General features: G+C 40.6%; 1 protein-coding gene across 1 annotated transcript in view; it reads left to right on the top strand.

The window, feature by feature from the left end:
* Positions 1-10,065: 10,065 nt before the first annotated feature.
* The window catches only part of LOC127629765 (MAP kinase-activated protein kinase 5-like), a 116,200-nt gene continuing 113,300 nt past the window's right edge, over positions 10,066-12,965 (top strand). Inside the window, exons 1-2 of the mRNA XM_052106999.1 lie at positions 10,066-10,693; positions 11,510-11,583. Coding sequence (XP_051962959.1) covers positions 10,658-10,693; positions 11,510-11,583 — 110 coding nt within the window. The 5' untranslated portion in view covers positions 10,066-10,657. The remainder of the gene's footprint in view (positions 10,694-11,509; positions 11,584-12,965) is intronic.

Genomic DNA, 12,965 nt, shown 5'->3' with positions numbered 1-12,965 from the left:
TAACCAGAAAAAGAACCAAAATTGTAAAAAATATTCAAAAGATCTGAGACAGAGCCGACAGGGTTCGCAACAAAAAGCAAAAGGTCATCAGCGTAGAGCGAGACACGATGTTCTATCCCTCCTCTAACAATACCTGAAAAAAGAGGGGAATTTTTCAGGGCTATGTAAAGAGGTTCTATTGCTAAAGCGAACAATAGAGGGGAAAGAGGACAACCTTGGCGAGTACCTCTTGAGAGCGGGAAATATTGGGAACACAAAAAATTTGTTCTCACACTAGCAACAGGAGCAGTGTACAAATGGCGTATCCATGACGTGAAAAAGGGGCCAAAGCCAAATCTATCTAATACAGTGAATAAATAATTCCACTCAACTCGGTCAAAGGCCTTTTCCGCATCTAATGAGATGATTATCTCACTAGATAAAGAGGTGGATGGAGAGAAAATAATATTTAAGAGTCGTCGAATATTTGATGATAATTGTCGTCCCCTAATGAAACCTAATGAAAAATTATTTTAGGAAGACAGGGATCCAGACGGCAAGCCAGCACCTTAGCCAATAGTTTAACATCAGAATTCAACAAACTTATGGGTCTCCAATTGCCACATTCTTCTGGATTCTTATCCCGCTTGAGTAAGAGTGAGATAGAGGCCTGAGTGAGAGTTAAGGGAAGAGAACCATTTGCTAAAGAATCATTATGCATATCTAACAACAAAGGTGCCAGATTTCTGGCAAACATTTTGTAGAAATCAATCGGAAAGCCGTCTGGGCCTGCTGCCTTACCACTTTGCATAAGCTGGAGACCTTTCAAAATCGCATCTAACTCCAGAGGCTTGTCAAGATCATCTGCTACGGCTACATCAATACGAGGAATATTTAAACTGTCTAAGAAACTTTCCATGAAGGAATCATCTTTAGGTGGCTCTGATTTATAAAGATTTGAATAGTAAGAGAAAAAAACATCATTGATGTCCGATGGATTTTTAGTTAAGGAACCAGAAGAATCATATACCTGAGTTATTAGACGAGAGGCAGTTAATCCCTTAAGCTGGGATGCCAGTAACCGACCAGCTTTATCTCCATGCTCATAATAAGTAGCTTTAGTTCTTCGCAGCATAAATTCTGCATTTTTTGTACTGAGCAAATCGAATTCTGCTTTTAATTCCAATTTCTTAGCACGCAACTCAGGGGTAGGATTATTAAGAAGCTGCCTATCGATCTCGATGATGTAATTAACCAGGTCTTGTAACTTTTGTTTCTTTTGTTTGTACTTATAACCAGCGTATGAAAGTATATAACCTCGAATTACCACTTTGAATGTTTCCCACAATAATGAAGGAGAAACAGAATCTGATTTATTAGTCTCAATAAACGTATCAATATTAGTACTTATATACTTACAAAATTCTTTATCAGACAGTAATCCTGAATCAAACCTCCACTGATTTGCCCTTCCTCTAATATTAGAAAAATTCAGGTTTTTAGAGTGTGGTGCATGATCGGAAATAACTATAGCCGAATATTCAGAGGAATGAACCAATGGCAAGAGAGCTTTATCTAGGAAAAAATAGTCAATACATGAGTAAGATTGGTGAACACTGGAAAAAAAAGAAAATTCCTTTTTTGACGGGTTCAAAAAACGCCATGGGTCAGCACAACCAATCTGAGTCATGAATGCTGACACTGCTTTGGCCATAGCTGTTTGCTCTAAAGTTTTAGGATTTCATCGATCATACCTTGGGTCCATCACACAATTGAAATCACCTCCCAAAATAAGGTAATGCGAGCTTAAGTTTGGAATAGATGAAAAAAGGGAAGAGAAAAAGTGGGATTATCCCAGTTTAGGGCATAAATATTTACAAACACAACTGACAAATGAAAGAGAATGCCAACGACTATAACATAACGACCCTCAGGATCCGCAATAATCTGTGATGGAGAGAAATTAACTCGTTTATGCATAACAATAGCTGTACCTCTGGCTCTGCTGTTAAAATTAGAGTGAAACACCTGGCCTATCCAGGGTTTTCTTAATCTAACACGATCTTTGACTCGCAGGTGTGTTTCCTGAAGAAAAATTATATCAGAATTCAGATTCTTAAGGTGAGAAAACACCCGAGAACTTTTAATTGGCCCTCCTAAACCTCGGACATTCCAACTAACTAAGTTAACAGAAATACCCCTACTACTCAGCCCTGTATTTAGGCCTAGTCCAGCCATTTCACTGATGCATGGAAAACAAAATCAGTAAAAACTACTAGAGAGAAGAAGAAAAAAAAGAAAAAAAAAAGAAAAAGAAAAAAAAACACAATTAAGTTATCCTTATCCTCCATATGAATATAAACAACCCCAAAACAGATAAAAAAACAAAAGAACATACATCCTAAACTCGCCATAGAAACCCACACGAGTTTCAGGAGCAAACTCGTGTGGGTTCTTGTTAGCAAACTGTAGCACAACCGGAAAACCATGCAGTGATGACCACTCCGATAATGAATAATATACTACTAATAGTGATGGTGATAATAATAATAAAAACAAAAATAATAAAAACTACATCCAACTAACACAAATGACTTGCCAGGGAGACAAAAAACAGTAAAAAAAAACTCAGTCCTTGCAAATAAGGGAGAGCATGAACTTATGTGATCCACGTAATCACGCAAATGAAGAAGACATAGACGTGGCTCAGTGGTTGAGGCTCAGGGTTACTGACCAGAAGGTCAGGGGTTCAAGCCCCAGCACCACCAAGATGCCACTGTTGGGCCCTTGAGCAAGGCACTTAACTCCAGGTTGCTCCAGGGGGATTGTCCCTGTAATAACTGCACTGTAAGTTGCTTTGGATAAAAGTGTCTGCCAAATGTGTAAATGTAAATAAAATGTACTCAGTTTATGAAATAATCTATTCACTGATGGTTAATAAAAGGGCATCAATTATGGAACAATTATCCATCTTGAATGTGATCCTGAAAGTAACGTTCAGCCGCCTCCGGAGTGTCAAAGACATGCTCACCGTTATGAGTGATGCGCAGGTGGGCTGGGTAGATCCTGCTGAAGTGTATTCCCTTTTTGTACAAACTTGATTTGACTTTGTTGAAGGTTGCGCGCTTCCTGGCGACACCCACGCTGAAGTCCTCATAAATCTTTATGGTGTGACCTTGGTATGAGATCTCTTTGTGTTCCTTGGCCCAGCGCAGTGCAGCATCTTTGTCCAGAAACCTGTGAAATTTAACTAAGACCGCGGCCGTTCAATCGCCTTGACGGGGTTTGGGCGCCAGACTCCGATGAGCGTGATCAATTTCAGGAGGGGCTGACAGGACGTCTTTCATAGTTTCAAAGAAAAAGTCAGTCATGAATTCTCTTGGATTTCTGCCCTCAATCCCCTCTGGAAAGCCCACCACCCGTAGATTCTGTCGCTCGATCGGGACACCAAATCCTCCACAGCAGAACCAAGCGCTGCATTCAAATCGGCCGCTGCCGTTAGATTGGCCTTGAGCGAAGTGACTTCGCTCTCCAACTCAGTGATCCTGCCGCTGTGGTCAGTGAGAGCCGTCTCCATCTCGGAAATAGTGGTGGTGTGAGAGGCCAAAGTGCTGTGAATGCTTTCCAACGATGTGTGTAATGGAGATAAAGAAGAGTTCAGCAAAGCTGTGAATTCCTCTGTCAAACTTCGCCTCGACTTCTCAAGCTCTGACACGAGCACTGTTGCTGTTAGTGGAACAGGCGCCGCCACCATTTTGGATGCCTCATAGTTGTTGCCAGAGGTTACTTGGTTTTTAGCACTGCCAGTGCCAGTGTTTAGTATTTTTGCCCATTTCTATATTAGCTCCGCTCCCTGATCACCAAATACACTTTATCACCTGCAAATGATAAGAAAAGACAGCTGTATTAAACACTACTTAAGCAAAAATTCAGAGCACAGACACCGTGCGACCTCTCACTACATCGTGAAACCGGAAGTCCCTTATGGTTGGAGTTGGCATCAGTTCATCCTCTGAAGTCCATCATAATAGACTGAAGTGATGTTTGGCTGGCACCGGCTGCATTTAGTCATCCTCATTCAGCGACACATAGCAGTGGAGTCCAACATGAAGCAATAGCATTGATGCCATTCAATTTATGGCAGAGTTATAAATCATGATCAATGTTTCTGGTTTCTGGTTCTGGCAGACTAAACTAACGCAGCCTAATTGTGGGTTGGAGGATAAATTAGGTGTATGCCTGGCTAAATAGATGAGTCTTTAGTCTAGACTTAAACTGAGGGAGTGTGTCTGCATCTCGAACAGTGTTAGGGAGACTATTCCATAGTTTAGGTGCCAAATATGAAAAGGGTCTACCTCCTTTTATGGAACTATTAACAGGCCAGAATTTCAGGGAATATAGCATGGTAGAAGGTCACTTAAGTACTGTGGAGCTAGACCATTCAAAGCTTTGCACGTAGTTAACAGAATTTTAAAATTAATACGGAATTTAACAGGTAGCCAATGTAACGATGATAAAATGGGGCTAATATGATAATATTTCTTGGTTCTTGTTAGCACTCTGGCTGCTGCATTTTGAACCAGTTGAAGTTTATTTATTGATCTTGCTGGACATCCTCCCAGTAATGCATAACAATAATCTAGTCTTTAGGTCATGAATGCATGAATTCGTTTTTCGGCATCAGCAACATAGAGCATGTGCATTAATTTAGCAATATTTATTAGGTGGAAGAATGATGTTCCACAAACATTGGTAATTTGATTTTCAAAGGACAGATTGGTATCAAATATAACAACTCAATCAAATCAAATCACTTTATTGTCACACTACCATGTACACAAGTGCAACAGTAGTTGAAAGTCTTGTGTGCAGTTCCGAGCAACATAGCAGTCATTACAGTGATGAGACATATGCCAATAACAATAAACAACATATTTACACAACACAATTTACATTTCAAATGTACACATAATTACACAACACAATAAAAATTTAAAATAAAGAGTATATAAAAAATATATATACAGTAGTTGTATTATGAAGAGTATATTTGACAGTCCAGTGTGAGATATAAGATTAATGAAGTGCAGTGCTGATTATTGGTCATGAGAGATCAAGTGTTCAAAAGTCTGATAGCTTGGAGGAAGAAGCTGTCACAACAGCATTCTCTCATATGTGTTCCTTTTTTCCAGGTGGGAGAGAGCAGTGTGTATTGTAGATGCAATGGTGGAGCAGTTGTTGCGGTAGGCAAAATGCAATGGGTCCAGAGAGGTGGGCAGCACAGAGCAGATGTGATCTCTGATTAGCCTCTCAAAGCATTTGCTGATGATGGGGGTCAGAGCAACATTTGCTCATTTAAACATGTTATTTTTGATTGCTTTTGTACAGGCACAATGATGGAAGTTTTGAAGCATGTGGGGACTACAACAGGGAGAGGGACAGGTTGCCTGTACTGGCGTTTGGCTGCTCTGATAGAGTTACAGAGGGTATAACTGGCTTGTTTATGCTCCTCCGCGTTCCTGGAATTAAAAGTGGAGGTCTGCGCATTAAGTGCCGCGCGAACATCGTTACTGTTAACCCATGGTTTCTGGTTGGGTTAGATCTATATTGTTTTGGTCGGAACAATGTCCTCTACGCACTTCCTAATGAAACACGTTACGCTATCAGCGTAAACCTCGATGTTGTCATCAGAGGTGGACCGGAACATCTCCCAGTCCATGTGATCAAAACAGTCTTGTAGCATAGAGTCTGATTGGTCCGACCAGCACTGGATCGTTCTGAGAGTAGGTGCTTCCTGTTTCAGTTTCTGCCTGAAAGTGGCAGAAGCAGAACAGAAGAGTGGTCTGATTTGCCAAATGGTGGGCGGGGGAGGGATTTGTAGCCATCCCGGAAAGGAGAATAGCAATGGTCCAAAACCCGGTCCCCTCGTGTGTTGAAGCTGATGTGTTGGTGGTATTTTGGTGTGATTGTTTTAAAATAGGCTTTGTTAAAGACCGCGGTAACAATGAGCATGGCCTCAGGGTGTGCGGTTTCCTGCTCACTTATGCTCCCATACAGTTCCTTGAGTTCCCGTTCTGTTTCGGCTTGTGGGGGGATGTACACAGCTGTGATAATGACCTCTGTGAATTCCCTCGGTAACCAGAATGGTCGGCATGAGATATTCCAGATCAGGAGAGCAGAAAGACTTGATAAAATGTACGTTCCGCTGAACACAATGATTTGTTGATCATAAAACATACACCACCACCGCTGCTTTTACCTGAGAGGTCTTTCGCTCTGTCCGCTCGGTGCACGGAGAAACCCGCGGGTTCGATTGCTGAGTCTGGAATCTCCGCAGACATCCAGGTTTCTGTAAGGCAGATAATGCTGCAATCCCTCGTCTCCTGTTGGATGTCCAGAGACTGAACATTTGCCAGTAGTATACTGGGTAGCGGGGGTCAATTTGCGTGACGTCTTACTGTGATGAGTACGCCGGCTCTTTTTCCCCTCTTCCTTCTGCGTTTCCGCGGCCGGGCAGCCCAGACAAAGGGCTCCGCTGGCGTGTTTGTAAAGAGCGGGTCGGCATTGAGGAATTTGAAGTCCAGTTTTCGGTGTGTAATTGCAGAACCAAAGTCCAAAAGCGTTTGTCTGTCATATAAAATAAGGCAGACAACATCCAAGACAAAAAAAACAAAAAACTGTAAACAAAACAAACAATAAACTGCAGTGTTGTGTCGGAGCTTGCAACGCAGCAGCCATACTCGGCACCGGAGCTTGCAACGCAGCAGCCATACTCGGTGATGGTGCCGAGTATGGCTGCTGCGTTGCAAGCTCCGACAATCCCTAACACATAAGTCCTTCGCTGTTGAAGATGATGTAACAGTACATCCATCGAGAGTCAAATTATATTGTAGTGGCTTATTTTTAGAGTTTTTTGGTCCAATAATTAGTACCTTTGTTTTGTCAGAATTGAGTAGAAGGAAATTTCTGGCCATCCAATCTTTTATTTCATTGATACACTCTGCTAATTTGGAGAATTGTGAAATCTCATCAGGTTTTGAAGAAATATAAAGTTGTGTATCGTTGGCATAGCAGTGGAAACTTATTCCACGATTCCTGATAATATCTCCCAGGGGAAGCATATACAAGGAGAAAGCAGATGCCCTAAAACTGATCCCTGTGGCACTCCATATTTTACTTTTGTTTGGTTTGACAATTCCTCAATTACATAGACAAAGTGGTAGCGGTCTAACCATGCTAATGCAACTCCACAAATGCCAACATAATTCTCTAGCCCATTCAAGAGAAAAGACAATAATCATGTCACTGGATGCAGAAAAGGCATTTGATAAAGTCAGTTGGTACTTCGTTCATACAACACTTTAAAGGTTTGGGCCACTGGCTTGTGGACTGCTTGTGTCATGGTTGGCGGAAGCTTTCAATTCTTTAATGATTCTGTATAAACGTCTAACAAAAGTGGAGCCAGTTCTTTAGCATAAGATCTAAAAATGTCAGTGTGGCATGGGGGGCATGGTCATGTGTCGGTCTGTGGGAGACAATGAGGTAGGTTCAAGGTTAGTACTTTTAATGTTGTACTTTGTCACACACACGACGGTAACCGTCGTTACAATTATATTTCTCTTCCGACAGGGCACAGGTTTCCACTCTGGCTGTCGTGCTTCACGCACTCACTCTCTCCCTCTCTCGACATTTGGCGTCCCTTAAATGTCTCTCTCCGTATCACTATAACAAGACACAGGTGTTAGAGGTAATTACAAACCAGATGACAAGCCTTACCGCTCTCTCTCTCTCCCGCAGACCGACACATGACCACGCCCCCCATGCCACAGTCAGAGACAAAGCCATCTAGCCATGGAGCCTTGCCTCTTGGCAAGGCCTTAATTACCTCGCCAAGCTCCTCCAAGTTTCTTGGAATCAAGAAAATCCTTTAAAATGATGCTCAGTCATCACTTTAGGGCGTTCTAATGGTTCTACAAAGCTCCTAATATTTTCATCAGTAGATGAAGACGCAGAACTATAAAGATAAAGATAGAACTCTTTAAAAGCATTATTAATATCAATGGCTGAGGTAAATATTTTACCACCAGCAGATTTCACTGAGGGAATGGTAAAAAAGACTCTCTCTGCTTTATATACCTAGCCAAAAGTTTTCCTGCTTTGTCCCCTGACTCAAAGAAGTCTTGCGGAGGGCGGGGCCGGGTCGTGATTATACACACCCAGTCCCTTATCAGGCTAATCAAGCGTCCGAGAGGGATAAAGGCCGACTGGGGAGGATTATGCGGGAAGGCCTCCATTCCATTGACTCCTTTACACTGGTGCCAAAACCCGGGAAGGAGGAGGGATACGCCGTAGTAGAGTTCTCGCCACTACCGTCCACCCCAATGGAGCAGCTGTGGCCATCTGCCAGGGGATGAGGAGCCCGGCCGCCGACCGCGAGGGGAGAAGGGACTCCTAACCGACGGGCTGGAGCTGTCAGGGCTGCTGCCAGGGGCGGAGGAGTCCCCTACCAGCCGCTGAAATGCGGCGGGGTCTGAGACCACCTACCGCGAGCGGGGAGGGGTTCACTGCCGACCGCCTGGAGCATGAGAACCGCTGCCAGGGGCGGGGGAGACCTCTTCTGTTCCCCAAGAACGCGGCGGGCGTTCCGTCCGCCAGGGGCTGGAGGTCTGCCTCCGATCCGCCCGGAGAGGCGCGGCTGTCGTCCGTTAGAGGGTGGAGGAGTGGCCGAGGCACAAGATACGGCGTATCAGATAACTGGCGAGTAAGTGTTTTTTTTTTATATTTTATCTCTCTCTCTCCTCTCTCTCTCTCACTGCAGCTCCGCGTTGACCTTTTCCCTCTCATTTAAAGCCTTACAATTAAACTAACAGGAGAATTAAGTCACACCCCATTATCTCGCATTTGCACATGGTATGGACAAAAGTGTCCAGGGTGTTTAATTCGAACATTTCTTTAAATGCTGCCTTGAGCATATGGCTGAACCCAAAATTACGTATTAATAAGTCTCCTTTCTGCTGGTCAGAGTAGATGGTGAGGGAGGTTAATATGCTCTGTGATCTATATGAGAGTGGAGTGTTGAGATCTTTTGAAAATATGGTTCAACATTTTAGGTGTCACGTCTAGATGTGTTTTTGTTAGATTTTTGTGTTAATGACTTTTATTTTGAAAATAATTCCATGTCATGTTATTTCCTGTTTTCCTGCCATGTCATGTGATTCACTATTTCCATGTCAGGTCACGTGTTCATCCTGTTTCCCTCATGTTCATTGTGTCTGTTTCCCATTGGTTCATAGTCTTGTTATTTGTTCTATAATGTCATTGGTTTATGCTCATTGTCTTGTAATGGGAGGAGTGGCAGCTTTAGAGGAGGTGATTATTATAAGTCTTGGAAAATGGAATTTGTTTGATAAGAAGTGGAGTGGATATTAGGCTTTTTTGGGGGGGTTTCTCAGGGAGGGGCATCAGAGAGGGATTTCTAGTTTGATGTGCATGTGCATTCTTTTTGTTTCTTGAAAGGGGGGTAATTGATTCCATAATTTATAGTAGTTAGTTTATTTGTCTTATGAATGGAATCAATAAAGATTGTTAAAAAAATAAAAAGATTACTGAATCACCACTAGTTTACTCTGCAATAATCAGTAACATAAAGGTGAGGAAAATGGAAAAGCTTTTCAACCTGACAGAATTACATCAACTACGGCCGCCATCTTGCCCGACACCATTTGGCTGATATTGACCTGATTAAGTGAGGTCACTTTTTCCTCGCAGCCTGCATATTTGTAAACATTTGTGCCATGAAGCAATGGCTGTGAATGGAAAAAAACACCCGTGATTTTTTTTTTTATGGCCAAAAACTGAAATTAATTGAAAATTAAATATTTTGTTTCAATCGGAAAGTAAATTTTTTTTTTTTTATTGACCCATGTATGCTATATACAAATTTTCGAGGGGGAATGCAAAGTGGAGTGGTGAACGAAAAGAGAAGCTGATTCAGCCTCAACTCCTATACATTAGGTGGCAGAATGCGCCTGAACTGCTGGCTGCACGATGTTGCCTACTAAAGAAGAATTTTCGTCCTCAGTTTTGGAATAGCGGCAGCAAAAGGACCCATTTCATAAAAACTTATTATAGTTTTTAGACTCTGTGGTACTTTACAAAAATTGTTTGATGCCGGCGAGTCGAGCGAAAATTGTAGATTCAAAGGGATCAGAGACACATAATAGTACGTGCAATGAAAGCAAGAAATATCATTTCTGAAAGTTAGCTTTATAGCTAGCTTTCCCTATTCAGACAGCCGTACAGGAATTAACAAATTTTTCTTCCGTATAAGATGTTGGCCAAACGCATGTTGAACTTGTGTTGGTAGCTAACTCGCGTCTTTTATGTGCTGCTGTCCTGTTGAATTTTATTCATAATACCAAAAGCATTTAAACTGGTATGTCATACCGAGGAGTTTGAATGTTTCTTAAAGTTAACTCTAGTTAAACATCCAATTTGGACAAAGAAATACGCTGAAATTTAGTGGGTTAACAGTTCATCAGCCAACATGAACATTTTATACAAGCCGGCATCTTAACTCGACTTGATTAAACACCACCTTGAAGGCTTGTTGAAAACCTGTTCGAGCCTGTTGGAGCAAAAGAGTGCAGAGCGCTGTGAAGGTGTCACCGTGAAAATCATGTCCGAGGACACCAACGTGGACAGGTTCATTAAGGTAACTACAACATGTGACTACTAGCAGGTCAATGATGAACTAGATGTGATGTCTTTCCTTCTCAATAACAACTAATAATCCTAAATAGCATTAAGCAAGTATTTATTGGTGTACCATATGGTGCTCCCATTGCTGTTGTATTTAGAATTTAAAGGTTGTGTTCCGTCAGAAAACGTATTGGCTATTTGCAGTTCACAGTTTGTTTAATGTATATACAATAATAGACCCATTTACTTATATACAGTAAAAACCCTGACATGTTTCTTAAAATCTTATTACACCTGTGAGTTGAAGAAAAAGTTTACCTCAGATGAACACGATTACTAATCTAAGATGATCTTTAAGAACTTGTGAAATATTGGTGTATGTAAAGGTTTATTGAACTACGGAGTATATTGAAACAAGACTGTAACAAGACAATTCTTTGTGCAAATAAAAAAGTTTATTAATGTTCAATGGATTAGGATTTTGACATGGCTATGAAAATCAAATTTTTTTTTGCAAATATTTGAACAAGACAATTTTATTAAAAACTTTAAATTAAATTAGTTTAATGTGTTTTTGCCAAGTATACCAGTTCTTTCTCCAAAAAAGTAATGTTGCAACCTTAATGTTAATTTAAAATAATATCTTACATTTACATGCACAATATTTTAAAGTTTTTAGTTGTACAGTGAAGTGTTTTTAAAATGAGTGTGCACTTAAAAAAATAATATTTTCATATTTAAATAATACAATTATACATCATTTTTAATTAATGTCTGTGGGGTGGTTCAAACAAAGTGTTCCCAAACTGTCTGTATGTTCATCTTATAGGAGACGTCTATTTTGGAAGAGTATAACATCAACTGGACACAGAAACTTGGAGCTGGAATCAGTGGTCCTGTGAGGTATGGGGGTGTGAAGGAGGGGAGGGGAGGGGGTGCGCAGGGGGGTGCAGGTCTAACTCGATGAGATGTTTAGTCCAAAACTTCTCTTGGAACAGACTTAATGTGCCTGGCTTTATGATCAGTGAACAAATGTAAATATAATTTATTATGTGTACAGGGTTTTTCCTGGGTCACTCTTCAGTGGTGGCTGACATATAAGGTCATTGACATGCTCGGAGATGTTTTTTTAAAATAACTGCAATTAATGAATGTATAACGTAACATACGGAATTGCATTTGTTGGATACAAGTTATTTTTCATCATCTAAGCACCTGGAACCATTTAAATTATATTTCTATATGACTAGTTATAATATTCTGACTGTACCAATAAGTAGATCACTTCACCTTTTTGTTTTTCACAGTTGGGACTGTGAAAATGATTATTTCCTACTCCATAACATATATTGTTTTCCTTTCTTCAGGCTCTAAACGATTCTTTGGTCTGTTTCCTAGTCCAAAAAAGTGTCATGTGTTGCAACCTTAATGTTAATTTCAATAATATTTTACATTTACATAACATTTTAACAAAGCCATTCACACATCTGGCCAAAGAAAGATATGGCTCTATCTGAACATCAACACTCTTTTATAAACATATCTTTTCAGTTGAATCAGTGTCATCATAAAGTAAAATAACTGTGCACTCAGCGTATGGCCCCATTAGCGTCATGAATTCAGAATCTAAATGAGACAAATTAAAAATATTCTATTGCATATATGTCACTGTAAATCATAATCAAGTGTTTATAACAGCTATTGTTTTACTGTCTTCATGTGCCATCAAAGTCATTGATAACACATTTTAATGTCACATTAGTTTAGGTTTTACTGAGTGTCATCATATTTAAATTCTCCTTTAAACATCTTCCACAGTGGTGTGACCAGTGTCTGAATGTTTTCAAACAGTAAACCATTGCTCGACTCTTTAGAATTTCTTTTTACCCCTGAATGAAGAACGAATAAGAACTTTTCTGGAAGTATATCTTTGCTTTTACTTGCTGTTTGAACTAGCATAGGCAGCAGTTTTCAGTTGTTTATTCTCTGTCTTAATTGCTGTCTTGCTGTTAGTTGTCAACAGGGTAAGCACAAGGTCCTTAAAGTGCTTAAATTAAGCTTTTAGATATTTAAGGACTGCATACCTGGAAAATCGCTATTCGATATACAGTGATTGCCAGATTATATAGGGAACAAGAACCTATCAATCAGAACAACCCAGCGAGCAAAAAGTTGCCTAGAACACGTCTAAAAGACGTAATTGTTAGACATCCAGAAGACGTCCTCACAGGAGCCAGAATGAAAGTGTTTTTTATACGTCTTTTCTGGACATTGTATAGACGTCA

This window comes from Xyrauchen texanus, chromosome 3 (assembly GCF_025860055.1).
Source record: "Xyrauchen texanus isolate HMW12.3.18 chromosome 3, RBS_HiC_50CHRs, whole genome shotgun sequence".
NCBI lineage: Eukaryota > Metazoa > Chordata > Actinopteri > Cypriniformes > Catostomidae > Xyrauchen > Xyrauchen texanus.
The sequence above is the reverse complement of the archived record's forward strand: the minus strand, read 5'-3'. Positions and strand labels throughout refer to the sequence as shown.